The 20,162-nt window shown below is 43.8% G+C and overlaps 1 protein-coding gene across 8 annotated transcripts in view; it reads right to left on the reverse strand.

Annotated features, from left to right (window-relative positions):
* glra1 (glycine receptor, alpha 1) overlaps nucleotides 1–19,414 on the reverse strand; it is a 54,426-nt gene extending 35,012 nt beyond the window's left edge. The window contains exons 1-3 of one of the 8 annotated variants that reach the window (XM_023797426.2): nucleotides 18,483–19,414; nucleotides 11,992–12,116; nucleotides 4,712–4,750 (exon numbers count right to left, since the gene is read on the reverse strand). In XM_023797426.2, the coding sequence (XP_023653194.1) occupies nucleotides 4,712–4,750; nucleotides 11,992–12,116; nucleotides 18,483–18,538 (220 nt within the window). In that variant the 5' untranslated portion in view covers nucleotides 18,539–19,414. Of the gene's footprint in view, nucleotides 1–2,268; nucleotides 2,291–2,373; nucleotides 2,476–4,711; nucleotides 4,751–7,595; nucleotides 7,801–11,991; nucleotides 12,117–14,717; nucleotides 14,794–16,199; nucleotides 16,340–17,611; nucleotides 17,735–18,482 lie in introns of those variants that run through there. The other 7 variants (XM_023797428.2, XM_023797429.2, XM_023797430.2 and 4 more) reach the window with 7 other exon arrangements.
* Between the last annotated feature and the right edge of the window lie 748 nt (nucleotides 19,415–20,162).

A 20,162-nucleotide genomic window follows, 5' to 3' on the forward strand; every position in this document is an offset into this window, starting at 1 on the left:
CCTTAGTGTGTATATAATTTCTTTTAATGTTAAAGGTCGTACGTCCTGTTTTCACTTGTGTAGGGTCATTACTCATGCATCGATGTTTGTGCTCTAATTATTAAAGATTTCTTTTCCACCAAGAACTTGAAATATCCTTTCAAAACAAATGTTACATGTTACAAATCAGTAAATTCTTGTTTTAAGCATCAAATGTAGCAGGAATGAGCTTGGTGCTGATGGCTGTGATGTAAATCCTCACTGTGCCGCGTGCCGTTGCCCTTGGGGAATACACCGTGTATCGCAGCACATCAGCAGGCTTGCTGTAATGCTGCCACACAAGGCTACCACTCCTTTTCAATTACTGATGTTTTTAAAACATTAAACCTTTTTATCTTCACATATCTTTGATCATACTACTATGTAGTCTGCCATTTACTTATTTACCTTTTATTTTATGACCGTATAAAGATATTATATGTGTATCAGACTATTGTGCTGAATATTTTAGAATAGTGTTTAATTAGAATTAGACCCTGCTATTCATCTAACATTAAAAGGTAATTTTCTTGCACCAGGCTTGACTAACAGAGTCCTATCGGCTGCTCGTCAAGGTGCAGGTTTTAATTACCTCTGTCCGTTCTACCAACTGTGGACAGACAGCCCAAGTGATTCATCGTCAAGAACCTGCAGTCAAAGTGACGTGTTCAGCGTAGTCCTGCCACACCACATCAACCACCTTCTAATTTCACACCTCTTCGAGACTAGCAGCGTAACGTGCTGCCGTGACACACGCCAGAGAGCCGCTCTTTGTTAAACGAAGAGACGTGGCAGGACCGACCTGTCGCTTCATAGAGCCACCTCTGTGTTTCTGTTTTTTTTTGTTCCTTTATCTCCTTCCTCACACTTTTTTCCAAACCAAGACAGTTTGTACAAATAGGAGCAGGGGGATGAGGGGGGAACAGTGACTTTCACAAAAACAAAAACTCAGCATTTTTCTGAATTTTGCAACAGCAATGTGTCGCAAATATCACACACAGACCTTTATATTAGCATAGCTTTTTAAGATGAATGCAATGTTTAGGTCATTACAGGGAACTGTCATGTTGTCAAGGCGGTGACTGGGGGGACATCTAGCTGGGAAAAACAGAAATTTTATTTCAGAAATCCCCCTTCTAGGAATGCATACCTACACACTCAAAAAAAAGACATTGAATAATATTTCTGTGTTCAGAATTTATGGCATTTGTAACGCAAAATGCAGCAGCTTGTGTTTCAGAGGACAGAAATGTCACGGGAGCTCGCAGCCACAGACCAGCAACCAAAAACCAGGCTGAAGGGAGACTCCACTGCATGGGTGTTTGTATCGATGCTATTGATCGTAGTGCAGCTTTTGGGATTGATGTTGCTGGGAGTCCCTGGGAATGAAACGGAGGGCCCATTAACTGCTCGCTTACCGCGGTACACTAGTCAGTTGATAAGAGGCCTCTGTTAGCACATCTTCAGATGCATTTTTAATGTGGGTGGCGGAGGGGAGTCACCTATTACTCTGCGAGATTTACTTACTGGGTGTCATGGCGACGGGGGAATTCTGCTCCGCTCCCCAGAGGTTTCGGTGGAATTCCTGTCTTTGATGGCTGTATTTTAATACGCATTTATTTGGGCACAGTTTATGTAAATGCGGAGTAGTGTATCAGAAAGTTAATCCATAGATAGCTATTTATCGGTGTGCCTTGGGGTATAAATCTTAGCAATGACTCATGCCATTGAACAAATGAGGAGGAGGGCAATGTGTTGGTCAATAGACAAGCACCCCCCCCCCCCCATTCATAGGTGTGAGGGGTATTTTAACCCTTCATAAGCCTAACTTGCCCCCTCCCCCCCCCCCCCCCCGCAATCCACCCCTAGTCAAATCTGCCCCCAGTGCACACGGTTTTTTCTCGCACAGGAGATTATTATGCTAAGTAGATGAGTCACACTGTTTGCTAATTTACTGTGACACTTGGGCGGCTCCAGACAGCCCCAGATTCATGGACATTCAGCATAAATTTAAGAAATAGCTCCTCCAGCTGTCCCTGTCCCCAACCCCCCCACGCCAAACCGACCTGGGTTTGGGATTTATGTACAAATTAATTTGTAGTACTGCAGTAGGACATAGTTGTTATGTACACGACTACTTTCATATATAATTAACAACGCAGGCTGTTGCAAGGTGTATTGAAATCTTTCTCACAACTGACGATCATTCAAATTTAATGAGACGTGCTGATAGCGGAAATACCATCTTACTAAACTGCAGCCCTGTTTCCGGAATCCCTCTTCTAAAGCCCCTCTCCCAACCAATCGTCTACCAGCCATGTGACACGCCAGACTGTCGCCACGACGATCACTCACAGCACTGTGGATGCAGCCTTGGGGACGTGTCGCCGTTAGCGAGAGTGCAGAATGCGAGCTATGGTGAAGAGTTTCTCTGTAACGTTGCGGCGTCCAACCTCATGCGCATCATACCGCGGTTATAAATACCACCGTATTCTGTGTGTGGGAACGTTATACGCTGTTTATCTATATTTATATCCTGCAAGGAAAAATCAAGAGGCTGTCGGCAGTCAGAATGGTATATAAATAAAAATCACATGGTATATCTCAAAACATCACCCAGCTATCCAGTGATGCAGTTGCTCCAGGCCATTTCCAGTTGGATTAGCAAAGGGCTTGACATCACACTTTCTAATTCCTTTGTTGGGGGGGGGGGGATTCCCGCTGGCCCATGCCGTTTCGTCAGTGGTGCTGTGGAGAGCCCCCACATTCCGTATCAGGAGCCTAATGACGGTTACACTAGCCACAGGATGGATAAAAATACTGGGATATTTCAGGGGAATAACATTCTTTCCTGGTACGCTTCACGTTGCATGTAGAGCGTGGAAAAAGTCCCAGAGACGTTAGGGCCTGAAAATAACCAGTAGTCTGAACATGCAACCTAGTTTGTTCATTTCTGTCATCATCATTTTTGCTGGAAAAATGTTGTCTTGTCACCAGTGGCACCTGCAGAAAATGTTGATTAGGGGGGGCCATCGGGGGCCACTTATATTCATGGGGGTGACATGGAACAAAAGGGAAATGAATGATGACATGTTTGATAAGCTCGTAAAGGCAGTGTCTGCAGTGTGAGCACCTCAGCGTGTCTCCTCTATGGTTCCACTTAGAATGTAAAAGAACCCATATTTTATTTTTATTATTTTTATGTTGTGTGGCATAATCCGACCCTGCCTGTCACATAATCTGGGGCAATTGAAAGACGTTATTATAACAACATCGGAAGTGCGAAGAATGTTCTTTAAAGCACTAAGATGACAGAGACCACCCAAGAGCCCTCGGAGACTCCTGCCCACGTGCGGTCTGTCCCTAAGAAGCTGCGGAATCGGTCTCCCAGAGAAAGCTTCCCTGTTTGAAACCAGGAAAACATCAGCCTACGTTACGTAGATGGCAAGTCTGATGAAGGATGGACCAGCTGCACTCCGTCGGCAGGGCTGATTAACGTCACGTTCAGACCACCGCCACCGCCAGGCGCCGCCCTGGTTTCAGGCTGAGAGTATTCAGTCACGACTGTGAAAAACACGACCTTTGTGTGTTTGAAGTGGGTGGGGCTTATTGCCAGAAGGCGGAGTTCTCATTGGCTGCCCTTAAGGACCAACAAAACTTTGTGCCACATAAAAAGGCACCAAAAATAGCTAACACACCCCATAATCCTTTTGCATATGGTTTTCATAGCATCAGTCAGGTATCACACATAATAATACGTTTATAATGTCACCTATATTGTGAAATTAATGTCCAATATTAAATAACCTAGATTCTGTTTTAAGTGGAAAATGTGCATAAAAATGATTCCAAATTAAATTATGACTGGTTGGGATATGTATAGTATTGCAACACTCTTAAGCTACACAATGTGTATTTGCGTTATAACTGGATATTCTCTGTAGGGAAGCTTTGGGTTTTTATATCAGATGTAGGATGCTGCCATATTCTGGCACACAGTCAAGCACAAATCAGTTACGGGAGACATTTCATTAAAAGCCCAGGTGGGTGTGCGTGTGTGGGTATGTGTTTGTGTGCTCCTGTCCTTTCCGATGCCAGACATGCTTGACATTCCAAAAACGGCTCAATTCCCATTAATACGTTAATGGTTTTGAGGGCCAAAGCATTTCAGACGAATCCCAAAAGAATGCCCCTAAATCTGCCGACCACAATGATCGCCAGACAGGCGCCTCCCCGCCGCACTTCCTGCTGATTAACACCCCTTCGTAAGCGACGGCCTACACTGAGCTTTTGTGAGCTTAATGATGCTTCGTTAAAGAGCTGAGGTTGCATAATTGAGCAGACAGTCTTTCATCAGTAAGACCGGGTAGCCCTCCTTGAGTTAAATGGGGATAGAACTCTAATCTTAAATAAACCTTCCCTCTGTCTCCCTAAACTTTTAATTAATAACTATCTCCATACCTTCCTTCATCATAGACACAGCCTGCAATTATTGCTTAACTACCAAAATTTGGGTATGAATTGCTAATATTAACACACTGGCCCAATCATTTAACTGAAACAAATCTTCTGTATCTATCAACTAGTTACATGTCTTACACACTTTATTGTTTAAAAAAAAATAAAAAATCAACACGATTGCTTATAGAATATTCAAGCAAATACTGGACCAGGATAAATAAAGAAAGAGTACCTTTCTTGCGAGAAGCTTCTGATTTGGAGCCTTGAGGGTCTAACAGAAAGAAGATGAGGATTAAACACACATTCTAACAGCAGGTACCGCACGCACACACGCGCTCACTCAGACACACAGCGATGTGAGTAGCAGGACCTCCTAGCGCTCATGCCAGAGTTTGGGGGGAAGATTGTGGCTATAGGGAGGAAGCGGCCCAACAGGGGGGTCCAGGAGGGACGGGGAGTGGGGGGTGAGAAGCGTGCGGGTGGCAGAGTACACTTGGAGAGGGAATAACACACAGACTACATGGTATGCTGGCATCAGCTAATTATCACTGTAATGTGGGTGGAGCCTGTGGGGGGTGTGGCCTTTGGGGAGGACCAATGGCTGCCCTTTCATCCTGGCAGCTCTGAGACTGAAAGGGCAAAGAAGAAGGAAATCTCAGTATCCCCTGTTCAGTTCAGTGGCTTAAGATTTTTATATATTTTTTTTTTTTGCATGTGTGAGCTCGACAGGGACATGAGCCGAGTCCCGGAACCGCCAAGCGTGAAGCAATATAATTGGAGAGATAAAACATGTCGCCGAGGCAACGGCGTGGGGAGGGCACGGTGATTCATCGCCTTAATGTCACCTTCCTCTTTAATGGCTTTGGACAAACTTAGCACTTTCGATTGGCTAATTAATCAAACGTTTTCAAGTACATATGTGGCCAGCTGACCTTGTCAGTGCATAATCTAAAAACAAATTATTAGGGTTAGAGAGCATTAGCTAATTAAATCTTTACCTAACTAATAATAATATGAAACAATATACTGGCAAATAAATTGCAGTTTTGACCATTTAATTTGCTTGAATGGTATTATTAGGCATTAATATTCTGGTTTATATATGTATGTATTTGTTCTACATTTTTCATGGGGATAACCATCGGCACCAGGAGTGGTTACAGAACATGGGCTGGGTTCACAATAGGTCACCAGGGTCCAATTAGTTTTTTTTTGTCTGTCACAAGGAGAGAATTAAGTGCAGCCACTAGGGGGTGCTATCACTGTTACGGTATAAGTTCATTTATGAGTCAAGTCTCGCTCATCGGTCTCCATGTTACATGGCTGTTAATTAATTAAAGAATTAAGTAATTACCATTATCACCGAGACCGTCAAATAAGCTTCCACTGACTCTGTATCGGACTACTTTACAGTACAAAATTTGTGTCACAAGTTGTGACTTTGTCTGCTATTTGACTCTATTTCTCAATTATCAACAGGCACTGTTAAATTTCATTTTTAAAGATATTGTGGGACGCTTCAGTCCTTTTTTTTTTTAGTTTAGCTTTTTCCCCTCTCAGTTATCCATTAGCCAATCCTTTGCAGATATACCTGATTGTGGGAATAACAACAGAGCACCACTTTAAAGCTTTAAACATGAGTCGCACAGAAAAAGTCTTGCTCATGTTCCACTGCAGTTTAGGAATATCGCATTTCAGTGTACGAATTTGAGGGATGACAGCTGGTTTAACGGACAGGCCCCCAAGGGCACCCTAGTTATTTGCCTGTTCAAAATTAAAAGATTGCTGCTTTTATAGCAGAAATTGCCCCAGAAGTTGATTGGCATTCCCTGGCCGATCCATGAAGCACCCAAGACAGGTTAAAGCACTTAAATCAATCCGAATGTTCGAGAAACAATTTTCCTCTCTTTGCTGACATCGTCCACTTAAGAGGCCAGTGCCTTCTGAATCACTGCTCCTTTGATTTATTCCTGCTGGAGACTTCGTTGTGCTGGTAGCTGATTAAAGCCATTCTGTAAAAATCAATCCCCCTCTCATCCTGGGGAAGGTAAACCGAAGGCTTTTTTTTTTTTGATTTCCTTCTTGGCTTTGGAACAATGATCCAGCGCGCCTGTCACATTTAAAGGCCGTTGACGGATTCTTGGCCCGGAAGGGGCCCGGCATTCAGGTATGGAGATGCAAAACCATCAAAGGGATGCTGGAATCTTTGGTGCTGGGGCTCGCAAACCTCTTTCTCAGCATCCCAAGATATTCCATATACGGTAAAAGTTCTCGTATCCGGCAGCTTCTGCACCTAGGCAGCGCTGGTTAGTGGAATTTTTCAGATAGTTGAATATTAATCTTGAAATACACATTTCTTGCACTTCAGTTGTTTTATACACACTCACACCAATGAAGTCAGAAATGATACAAAATATCAGAAATTATGCAAAATATCAGAAATAATACAGTCGTTCCGTAGGCATGTGCAGGATCTAACACATGTACTGCACAATGCTTTTATTTGTTCTTTTTAGTTTAGTGAAATTTAAAAAATTGAATTTGAGAATTGTGCTGGTTACTTAAATGCCGGATACGAGAGCTTTTACTGTATCTATTCAATTCCACTTTGAGGTGACATGCTTAAGCTAATCAACCAATGTTCAACCCATGCATCTTCCATACTCTCTTATCCAGAACAGCGTTGGGGGAACCGACAACCGGTCCATCTGAAGGGCAGAGGCTCTGGGTAATTTAGAGCAGGGTTGCCCAGTACTGATCCTGGAAGGCCAGTCTGCAGCACAGTCTGCAGCACAGTCTGCAGATTTCCCTGCTCAAACACACCTACTAAATGTGGTAATTAGCTGGTGGGCTAAATAAGGTATGTTTCAGCAGGGAAATCTGCAAACTGCAGACTTGCACTCCAGGACCGGAATTAGGGAACCATGACTTAGAAGCACCGAATCACGTAACTGTATGTCTCTGGACTGCAGAAGAAAACCAGGGTCCCAAGAGGAGACCCACACCAACAATAGGAGAGAATACAAACTGTATAGAAACAAAGCAGGTGGGATTCAAACCCCCAACCCTGGAGGTGTGAGACTACAGCATTACTCACTGAGCCTCCATCAACTAACCTCGGCAGTCAAAGATGTGATGAATCAGTTGTGCTGGGGGTGGAACATGACAAGGACCAGGAACGAACATGGAATCTCGAGGTGATGCTTGGAAACCGCTGCCTTAAAAAGGCTCTCAGTGCCGGGATCGAGGGGCAGCCCATTCATTTGGCGGAAATAGAAAACGGGTCCTTTTCCCACCGCTCCGTGAAACCGTCCTGGAGCGAGAACGGCACCACGTATCCCCCCGGTCCCAGCGATCCGATTCGGGCCTGCACATCATGCCCGTTCACGCTTTAAAGGGCGCCAGGCGCAGAGAATCTATTTTTACCCCGTCCGAAAATTCTGCACAAAAATAACCCTTATCCCAGTTTCTGGAAGCTCTACGACCCCTTCCAACTCTCCTGCTAACAAACTGCACAGAATGCCACGTTGTGTCCTCCACACCAGCTGGGTGATTCCCGCAGTTAAACAGTTTCCTATCATTAATTTAAAAACGTCTCTATGTTTTTTGGAAGCTTCCTGACGTCCCGCATTTCTCGGTCAACCCGTTTGGGCTTCTGGAGTGACTTCCAGGCCGGATAAGCTCCAGGCTCCGGGTCAAGGTCTCCCTCATGTCCTCGTATGGGTCTCAAGCACCGCCCCCGAAGTTATATAGATTTAATGTTGTTTACACTTCTCTCGTCGACGCAGCTGGGAGTATTTACGGGGTGGTTCAGGTTACCTCGCTCTTGGGTATGACGGCATCTTGCCAGGGAGACATTTTGGACGAAAGTCCAGACCCTGATCTTCAGGGTCACTGCAGCCCACTGCCCTCGTGAAGCTGAACCAGAGTCACGCCCTTCATCGCGACGCCCCTGCTGCCCCGGTTCTGCTCTAGTACAGGCAACTCGTTTCCCGGTCCGGGGACGTGGACGCATTTGGACCGGCTTTTCCTTTCTTTTACCCGTAAACAGATCCAGCACTGCCTGGATTTCTCTACGGGTGATCCGGGGCGATGACGAGGACACCTCATTCCCAGGGCAGCCGTTAGGGGTGAGGCGTGAACAGACTGCTCCCTGGCTTACTGGTTCAGGGCCTATTTTTTTAAATCCAGATCTGGAACTGAATCAGATTCACACCAGCTTACAGTATTAAAATAATAAACTCTGCATGTATGATTTTTCTTGACTGGCGTAATACCTTTATCTAAACAGTATTGGTGGACTAAAGGAAAAGTACTGCATTAAAAGGGCTTTTTTCATGAACACGGTTTTTGAAATAATAGGCTTTATTTTTGTTTATTTGTTGCTTGTCTGCGTGTAGCTAAACCGCTGCTTAAATATTGATACTGCTGGATGTTTTCCCCTCCGTCTCCTGAGTTGAATCTGCATATCAGCACAAACTGGGTCCCCCGACAAGCTACGGAGTCAGATTCAAATCCCCCTTTAATCGTGTCAATCAGCACCATGTTTCTGTAGACAAACAGGAGAGAGTGGGGTCTGGAACCTAGTGCCATGGTAAGTAATGAGGTATAATGCCGGTACAGTCTTTTTGGCTTTGGCAGTCTTAATTGGGTCAACAAGGGATCTGGAGGAGAAAGACAGACAAGCAAGGAAGGCCCAAAAGGAACTGGAAACAGTCAGTAAATATACGACAGCAGGCTGGCTGCTGTTTAGGACTAAGGACTCATTTCGAGGTAAAATAAATAAATAAATAAACATACTAGGGGAGAGTGGTGTTTAGCTTAAGACATTCGGATGCTCTGCATGTGATCAGAAGGTTGTTGGTTCCAATCCCCAGGTTGGCAGTGTGATTTCACCATTGAGCCCTTAACCCCCAATTGCTCCAGGGACTTGGCTAACCCTACTTTCTCATAAACAGTTTTGTTTTTTTGATATAAGCATCCGCTAAATAAAACAACAAAACGTGAAAAAGTCATGGCCGTCTGTGGCGACAAACTGATCGTCATGGGAACAGCATTCTTTCGCAGGGACCCCGTACCGCTCGATGCCTGTCGGCGTCCTGCCGCCTTGCCCGTGACAAATGCGGAGAGACAGTGTTAAGAAGGAGACCGGGCTCGTGGATCCGCTGTCTCGGCGGCTCCCCAGAGCCCGAGTCCCACTTAGATGCCCGACCGGGCGGCGTGGACCAAATCCGGCTCCCAAGGTCAGTTCACACCCCATTGGCAGGGAGATGCAGGCGAGTCTTCTGCCATCCCACCTAAACATCGTCCTGCTGTTTTTGTAGAAGCCTCACTCGCTCTGAGAACACGCTTCTAATTCATGAATTCCGACACCGGATTTTCCTTCCTGTACCACAGCGCTGCCAGTCACCGGCACTCGGAGATTCCCCAGCTCCCGCTGAATTGTCGGCGAGGTTCCCCCCCACCCCAGTTAATTCCGGTGATGATCACTGCGCCTCCTCCTGCCTTTTTTTACCGCTCTAGGCGCTCTTATTCTCCTCCTCTTTTTTATTTCTCTGTGGGACCAGCACTAATTTGAGGAAGTCTGGCCGCCCGCTCCTTCGCCCCGGCGGTCGGCAGAGACCTCGTGCTGCGCAATCGGCACTGAGGCTCTGCGTTTCCGTGGCGGTTCCCCGCCGGCACTGGGAAGCGGGCCGGATTGATCTCGCCGCGTGAGAAACTCTTCAAAGCTTGTACCGTGCAGCTGCCTCCTTTTGTTGACAAACAAACAATCACTGCGAGGCGCCCTCACCAGCGTAACACGAATACCGCTAGCAGAGATTAAACACAATCCTCGAAACATAATACTCACTACAGAAATCTGGGTGGGGGGGATACCTGACTGGTGATACATTACTAAAGTCCTCATATCTTGAATTTGCATAAGGATAGCCTGTAGGGACTAAAGGTTGTTTTACATTATTTTCAGAATTCACTGATGATTTTTTTTTAAATTTATAAAAGAAATGTGAAACTGAACTAGTTCATTGTACTATGAACTACTCTACTAATACTGTACAATACTACAACCGTACTGTTAAGCAAGTAATAGGTATAGCTCTTTATTATCAAGACCTCATCTTGGTGGAAGACATTATGCCAGAATGAAATTCATTTGAACCAAATTAAAATTCTGTCTGTATAGCCTTGATAACTAAATGCCTTTGCTCTTTACGTTGTGAGCAGCTCTGGGGGAAATGTGTGCTGTAAACTAGCATGCCGCATGCAGCGTTTCGCCATACTCATGCAGCGTGTCTGCGTGCTAACGTCTGCATGTTAGTACCTGGGATATTTAAATAGCCTTTTGGGGCTGAAATTCCTGCCATTTCTTAATGCAATACATGCTGTGTTCATGTATGCATTAATATAAACTCTGTTAATACAAACTCTGGTAATACGTGCAGGTTTAATTCACGGTGTTTTATACACGCTACAAGCGGTATAAATGATCCCGTGGGCTGAGGCATAGTGGAGTGCAGACGTCGGTCTAAAGCACGCCGGTCTCATATGTAACCGAGCCGCTGCTGGTTCCTCCAGCCTCTGGGTCAGCCTTGTCATCATGCCTGGCGGCTGAAACCTGAGGTGGTCTGTGCAGACTAACGGAGGAGGACGTCATCAAAGGGATACGAAACGCATTAACTGCGTCCGTGATGGTGCTTTACATCCCACAGTGTGTCTGTGCCCCTCGGGAAAATATGCAGCATTGCTGCCTTGACATGTGCTCTATCAAACATCATAAAGATTTCCTCCTTGATTCATACCACATCAAAAATGTAGTCATTCCCTGGCTTGTGTACAATGACTGCATTATTATTATTATTATTGATATTATTGTTATTTATTTATTTATTTATTTATTTATTGTTAGTGATTGGTGTTATTGTTTAATTATAGCATTATTAATTATTTCATTTATCTGGTCCATAAATGGAAGGCCAGTTCTGGTCCATTTGGGTGTATCGTTTACATTGATTTATGATGTTTTTTTCTCTGCGCTGTGGCACAGTGCCGCAGTTAGTCAGTAATGCCATCCCTCAGATCATCTGTTGTGATTTAGCCGCCGGCCGACGAGCGAACGTCTGACATCTCAAGACATGTGGCTCTTATTAATTTTCATATTGCCGCTTACTCTGTGCTGTCGGTCCCGCCGCAGATTCTGTCAGAGCACGGAGATGACGTGCAGCAACAGTCATTGTGCAGGGGGGTCATTGTGGTTTATGCTTTTATGGACCAGACTGATATAAAATCCAATCCTGAGAATCTAGTTTTAGAACTTAACCTAAAATATCTTTCCTAGTTAACTGGTTAAAAATCTGACGCTGAATGTAAATAGGCAAGGTGGCATTAGTGCTAAATTAAATCAGCTTCCCAAGTAAACCACAAAGTTTGTCTGCTGGACCGTGATTGGCTCTTGGGTGCCTGGCAGCTGCTGTGCTTCTGTCCAATCGGATCCGTGGAGCCGACCTCACTTACCTTTGAAATTGGGCCTGATCCGCGCGTCGTATCCCGAAACCTTGCCCATCAGCTTGTCCAGGAACTCGGAGGGGGGCATCGGGGTGACGGCCTTCCTCGCTGCCGCTTCTTTTGATGCCGCCAGGCTTGAGGAAGGGGTGGAGGGGGAAGAGAGAGAGAGAGCGAAAGAATACGAGGCGAGTGAGTGCGATTGGCTGAGAGTGAACTGAGAAGCATCGGCACGAAAAGAATGTGCTCGTAATGTTAATATCTTGCTAAATATTATCAGTGATTGTTTTTAGCGAACTTTATTAGCAAAAGCATTAGATAGTGTTTTTTTAACCATAAACACATTAACAGACAAGCCATCTTCCAAGTTACGTGCTCCGTTAGTCAGAGCGCAGGCCGGCCAGCTTGCCAGCCCTCTCTTGTGTGCTGATCCGAGAAAGAGTGTCAAAAGGTTGCCACGGTTCATCAGAAGTAGGTGTAGCTCCAAACTGTGTGGCTACTACAGAGTCACAGCAGGTTATACCAATAACGAGCTGTGCCAGATGTTCATCATTCATTCATCTTCTATGTTGTCTGTCCTATACAGGTTCACACGCATCCAGAACCCCTCAGGGAGGAATGAAACCAGGCAGGAATCGGTCCCTGGACTCCAAAGAAGCAGGGTGACCATGCTAACCACAACACCGCTGTGCAAGCCCCGTTCTTTTGTAAATATAATTATTATTAAAAGGACACTCTTCTGAATTAAATAAGTGTGAAAACCAGTTGTCTGTCCGTGGCCTTGAAGCACTGAAAGGAACAATCTGTGCAAAGAGCAGGTGTATCTGATAACCTGGCAGCGGAACGAGGAGCCAACAGCAGCTCCGGGGTAAACAGGAACGGCGTGCATACAGAAACGCGTCCGGCAGATAGCCAAGGCCACACGGGCTGAACGCTGCACTGAAAGCGTCAGAAAGGTTATCTGAAACGTTATCGCATGGAAACGGCACCCAAGAGCTATGGAAAGAACCTCGAGTGTGATGTCATGAACACAATCAGCAGGGAACTCTGGGAAATCAGGCGAGTTGTGGCACTGTGGTGGACGGCACCTTGTCCTGCATTTATAGTAATCATTAGTAATAATTAGTAATCCTAATCTATTTTGAAATCCCTGCATATACAAACATTATTTGCATGTTTCTACATATTTTAAAATTGATTTAAAATATATTAGTATAAATCTGACACATGCAGATTGTTTAAGTGTATTATGACCTTTCCATATTTTGCTGAAATTCGATCCAATCTGATCAATGCTCTGGGGTCAGTTTAATGCATCAATGATCATTAAATAACCATCCTAACAAACAGTATTGCCAATGAACTGGCTGTCCAAAACATATAGTTATTTTATAAATTAAGTTTATAACTGAATATGTGGATAGATTTTGAACAAGTCATAACTACACAGCACAAATTCACCTTTATTTTCCGTATTGTTATTTATGAAAAATACACATTTTCATAATTTCAGTCCATTTATCAAACAGTCTTTACTTAATGACAAATCACAAAATCCTGAACACAGATATCTGTTTTGTTTTCCAGTTCCCTTATCCCCAGATTTCAGTCTAAAATCATTTAACTTTATTTTGGTGTGTATTTTTGGTGTGATTTACGCCTGCATCTTTATCTATCCATGTGCATGCATGTGATTGAAATAAAAATTCATTCATTCCTTCATCACCCTGGATGTAAAAATGCAGAAATTCCTTCCAAAACCGCATTTCATTGTTCACAAATTACATAGCCTATCTTATGTTCCTAAACAGTTCACCAAGCAAGAGCATATGCTGGAACATAATACTGACATAATCTCCTCATACTTTTCCAATACAAAGACCCTCCATCTAATTACTAAAAGGGGAAAGATTAACCAGTAATTCTTAAACAATCAGTTAACAAAATGAACTAATGTCAGTCTGTCTATTTGTCACCTGTGGCTCCATTCACTGTCACTACCAAAATGTAAAGACTTCATTACACTTTAGTGATAATATTCATGTGGTTGACCAAGAGCAGGTACATCATTATGAACGGGAGTCTCTAACTAGATTTAAGAGTCTTCATTAGATCAGAACGATTCAATTTTACTGGATGGAGAATGATGCTTAACATACCGACCTAGACAGCGAGTGACTGGAGTGTGGAAATCCCATCTGCTGTACAGAAAACATTATCATGCTTGGCAAGTAATGGTCAAATATGTTGGTTAGCGTAGCGGATTAGCATCTCACAACAAGTTCTCATTTGCTTTCTCCTTGCACTGACTTCCAGTGGTGAAACATGCTGGGCATAACAACAAGCTCCTGTAACAGCTTTTGTACAGGAATAATTGAGGTCTGATCATGAGGGCAATGAACGTAAGGAACAGGGTGTGTTATCTGGATTTGTTTATATAGGTTTCAAGCTTCATGGGCCCTTGAGAGTGAATGATGTTTGACCTCATTGTCAAATCAGGCAGGAACTGAGTGACGTAGGGTGACACAGTCACACACTCCTCTCCGAGGAGCATACTCAGCAAAGAGGAGTAACTTAGGGACATCTTTTTTCTTCTTTAATTTCAGCAATATGATGACAAAATTACTGGGAAACAGACACGAGTCACACTGCAGAGTGTATTTCTTGGGAAGAATCACGTTTAAAAAGCTAAAAAAATATATTAATCTTTCCAGCCTCTTGGACATATCTCAACCTACTTCCACTCCTGGCATCTCCAGACATCTTAAAATGACATTGTTTCATCTTCTTCCGTCCCTTACTGGTGCCATAAATCAGTCTAAAATCCCATGATATGATGATGTCTTTAGAATCCGGACTACAAGGAAAAGGATTCTATTCTGGAGATTTGCTGAAGACCAACGTTACTCCCAAGAAATAAGGAATAAAACATCAGAGGCAGTGAGATTTTGCTGTGACAGGAGCCTCCGAAGCTGTTTGAATTTCACACAGCTCGTCACAATCGAAGTCAGCAGCTTCCACAACCGTCAATATGCCAGGCTGCAGTTAAGACCCAAAGGCGCTACAACAAGTAGTCAACAGGTAATATCTGTTGCATTTTCAGCTATAAATTACCATGTAAAAAGCCAAGAGATCTGTATACTTTATGGGCAATAATCAGTAGGTTCCTCATTATCCCAGAGCCTCTCAAGACGGGGAATTTCTCTGTCAGCGCTTTCCATAATACTGTAGCTCTAAGCACACCTTTGCCGCATGAATGACTGTTGGAGAGTCACCGTCTTTCATCCATGGCACCGAACAAGTGCTTCCCATCTACACAGCTGAATAGTTACAGTACCTGGGCCAGTCAGTCAAAGGTACGACCACAGAAAGCTTCATCAGAACCGAATCAGCTGCTTCTCATCCATGGGCTAAATCTCCATGCTGCCTGGTTTCCCAAATCTTCATGTTAGGATATAGATTTTTATTCTATAAAAGTGAGGTATTCCATGAATAGGCTTGGATTGCGCTTGATAAGAAAATGACGGATCCTCAATTTTGATGCCGTTCTTGGTTTTGTGCGGCAAATCCAGACATTCATTCGATGTTTGTTTATCCCGGCTGTCTAGTGGCTTGGAAAAAACACAGGAACGCTGGGTACAGCTGCTGCGTTCCCCTTTAGTAAAAACAATGCTCCCAGTGGAAAATTAAATTGAATCAAGGGCTGTTTGACAGAAATGCAAGTCCAGTTACGTCACAACAGTGAGCAGAAGGAGAGATCATTAGCGAAAGAGCTGCATTTGTACCAAAATGTACCTTCACTCCAATCGATAATGCATTACAATCTCTTAGTCCCTGGCAATGCTATTGCCTTGAATGGATGAACTGGTGGGAGGGGTGTGTTGTGGGGGGAGTATCACGGACGACAGTACATGTCTCCTTTCATGCACATGATTCTGACAAGGTTTTCCCGAGGTCGCCTGCCCCCCTACCCCTTGTTTCCCTCCGAATCGGCCTGGACCTGCGACAGACTATAAGTGATGGAGGCCTGCTGCCCGACTGGTACGCAGCGAGATCAGCAGTGCTGAATTAACACTCCCGGTTTCTGCTGCGGACACCACGCTGCTGCGAAGCTACGAGGGCGACCCCCACCCCCTCCTTCCCGGCCATCTGGGAGTTTCAGGTGAAACGAAACGCACGCCAGTGGAAATGCGTGTATCCTCTCATCCAAGGTTACTTACACAGTTTCGGCTGTAAAGGTGGGAAATCTGCAGAATGCTGTGGCTAATGTGAAGCGGTAAATTCACTTTCCCGACTGAATACGCGCCACGCAGCAAACTGTAGGGCACCGTCAGCTGAAATCCTGCCCCCTCCATCGTAAAATCCGAACAATGTGCACGGTGGGAAAATAATTGCGATTAATTCAACCGCACGTGTAATTCACCTGAAACATATGACCGTTTGTCATTTAATATAAGGTGGTCTAAGACAAATCAAAGGTATGAAGCAACCAGCTACTATTACAAATAAATCTATAGTCATATTTACATTTATGTTGCCATGATGTGACATTTATGATCGGAGCAATAAAGGATTCACCGGAGGAGTGATTAGTAACCTGTCACAGCCCAGCCCCCCGTTGCCGACACACCACACAGACCCCAGACACTAGACCTTTGCCCTGAGTATAATCAGGGCAGCAAGTAGCAAAAACAAGGGTTAATTTAACGTCTCTGTAAGATACTATCAGTACCACAGCTAGTTGTACTTCCACTAGAACTAATATATTCTTAGCAGAAGCATATCTTGGCATTTTGATCAAAATTAACCTTGGAAATGTCTAAAGCAAAATGAATATGTAAACTGTTTGTATTAAAAATATATATACTTAGAAAATTCCCAAGTGAAACGAAAACACGTTTTCTCAGTTAGCCTTAACTGCAAAACGATTGCGTTGATTTTACAGTTTTATGTGCGTATGTTTAATAGGGGGAAATGTTCTCCTTCTAACACCATCGAAATATTTTTAGTTAAATTTTATATTTAATAATCGGAGAACCTTTTCACGGAACAGAGTTGTAAATCTGCGCCACACTAAATAAAAAGTCAGAGAGCGATTCATTTAGTAAAAAAGAAACGTCGGGATTAGGGGTCACCCACTCGGCTCTTGTTTCATGAATAAACATGAAACAAAAAAATAAAGTCCGACAGCACTGGATGTGTATTAATCACAGGGATGGCCACTGACAGGGTGATCAATACTTATAAATCTGCATTTGCAATGAGGCCCGAGTCTGGGTAGAGGAGCTTTGCGATATCAATTAAGGCGATTTGCAGCGTTCAGCACACGGTCTGCAATATCATGATTCGGCTTCATTAACTAAACGGCAGGGATGCGCAATCATTACTGCCAGATTAAATCTGAAGGAAGCAACTAAGATCTCCAATCGTGTTTATCTTTAATTCGATTTCATCTCAATTCATTCAATATGGAGGAACAACTGTTTTATTTTATGAAAATACGGCGGCGTTAATCGGCGCTCGATCAGTCTTACGGAACAGCACCTTAAACCACCTGGAAGAAGTTAGCGCTGCTTTTATTCGACATGCAAATATGCATTTGATGCCTAAACAGACTTGCGGGTACACTTACGTCAGTTCCGTAATTTTGCCCCCAGCTCACTGATTTTATGAACAATAAAAGTGAACGGGTGAGGTTTTTAACGAGCACTGCAGGCGATTTCAGTTAACTTAGGTGGGCTATTCCCGCGCAAATCCGCACACCGTCAAAGTCTTGCATACGGTACAAAAAAACCATATTCGCTGCCAAGCACTGTGTCACCTGTACTGTGCACCATATGACTGGCAAAACGCACTTACAGCCTGTCGCAATTCTGTTAAGTAGGTGTTAATTTAGTGAAGGTGCTGATGACCGTCGATTTGTCACCTAAACCGATGATTTGAAACCCCGCAGAGGAAGGTTTGGTAATAGATTAGACACGAGAATAAAATCCATACAGCGCCAACAGTATGAATAATAATAATTTTATAATAACCTAAAGATAATATAAAAATTGACATATACATTGGTGTATGCATTTTATAATAAAGAATATACACAATATTTTCTTTATATTCTAACAAAGCCTGTTGATCGCAATGCCGGGTCCCCTGTATTTTTTTTTTCCACACAGCTACCACTAGTGGTCGTAGTTTGTCTCAGAGATCGATGCCGTACCCGGCAATGCAGTGAGCGAGTTAATGCAACTAATCGCTTTCTCTCAGCAAAGGGATCATAAGAATAGTTAATTGTTGAAATAAGGCCGTCCGCAGACAGACATTCATCTTCACTTAACACAACTTATGTTTTAATCCTTCCACGTTACTTTGTTTCCTAATATACTGGAATCATAGCTATAAGAAAACCTGATGTGAATTCTGAGACAATCCGTGGGTAAAAATAAATAATAACATTAATACATAGGGTTTTAAAATTAAATTATGCCAAACCAAAAAATACTTACCTAAAAAAAACTATAGTTTCCCACAAATAGATCCCAAGCACATTAAATCGGTACATTTTTGCCGGCGATGAAAGAATTGTAGTAGTTCGTGTGCTACAATGATGTTCACAGATGAAATAAAATCCTCTTTGGGGGTTCCGCACTTCAAGGATGAGAAAATCTTCCGTTTCTTCTTTCAGTTTTAAGCCCGTACAAACCACGGAATGCTTTTCACGACCAGAAGTGGCGAGGACATCCTTTTCCCGGGACCACAGACATTGCTTTGCACACCTTTAACTGGGACGCTCGTTTTAGGACCATGGATAGAGACAGCAGCTTCTCACTAAAACGCACGTTTCAACGGTGCACGAACAAAACCTTACGGTTTAACAGACTTGTCCCATACGATCCATAGTATCGTTTATTTTGATGTAGTAGCACAGGGATTTTTTTTTTTGTCTAGACACAAGTGTGCTACGTTGCAGCGCCGATCTGCATATACATTTAGGTATAGACGGAAACACCTCTTACATTAAATGAATCCCAAAGTATATACATACGCAACGGTGTTTGTTCTACAAGATTTTGTCTTTTTTATTTACATCCCAAGGAAAGCAGCGTCGCTCCAAAGTCCCGCATAGTTGTAGGCGCCCGTTGGCTTCTCAATAACGCTGGTCTGCAGACAGCCTTATTCTCTGCGCGTTCATCCCCCCGGACCGGATTTTTATTTAAGCATGGAGCAAGCTCCATCGTCTGGGACAGTTTGTGGGACACGGCCGCCTTTCGGGATCATACTCCTCGGATCCTCATGATGGGCTGCAAAATCTTCCCAGCTCACGGTCCCGCGATCTGATTTCCATTGCATACAGAAGGCTGGCCTGGGGATGTAGGGGTGTGGGGGGGAGGGAGAGAAAAGCACACACACACATACACACGCAGCTGTCCCCGCTGTATTTCTTTACTGCAGTCATTTACTAAACTCAAAAAGCGCTTCACCTTTTCATCTCACGCCCATTCGCCTCTTCCATTGGCCTGCGCTTACGGATGGCGAGCCCTCCTATTGGAGACACGTATTGTCATGTTTCGGGATTATATAGCGCCATGTAGCCTAACCGAGCGGCGGTTTCATCGATTTTCACCTCCGATGCTCGGGAAACCGCATGTTACCATGTGAAGCCGCCGCCAGCGGCCGCTCTGCACGGCCAGCATACGTGTAGTTTAAAGGAATTACAGCATTTACTAGTAAGAATTGTTACACACTTCACGGGATCGCTGTGACATCACAGTCAAATCAACTGATTTTCAACTAGCGGCTGTTTGTTTAAGAAAAAGTATGCATAAGATTATAAAAACCAAGAAAGCAGCTTGATTATGGTAATAATAATACTGTTGTTCCAAATACCATGATTATGCTCTACAACTGTTACAATTATTATTATGCTCGTACGCCATCTGTAATTAATGTGGCTAATCATGTTATCAGTAACAATAGTAGTAACACGAAAGAAAAGGAAACATTAACAAATCACACTGAATTGGTCTTGGCTTTTGGTTGGCATGTAGTCCATGTTTGTTTTATTGAGGAACAGCGAGATTATATCTGTACTTGTGTAGGTAAATTGCCAGGCCGCACAGCGATGTTTCAGCGGGACCTAGAAGTCGGTCAGGATGCCGGTTTGTTCCATGATGGAAGGGGAGACT

The sequence above is a fragment of the Paramormyrops kingsleyae genome, chromosome 10 (genome assembly GCF_048594095.1).
Source record: "Paramormyrops kingsleyae isolate MSU_618 chromosome 10, PKINGS_0.4, whole genome shotgun sequence".
In the NCBI taxonomy this organism is placed as follows: Eukaryota; Metazoa; Chordata; class Actinopteri; order Osteoglossiformes; family Mormyridae; genus Paramormyrops; species Paramormyrops kingsleyae.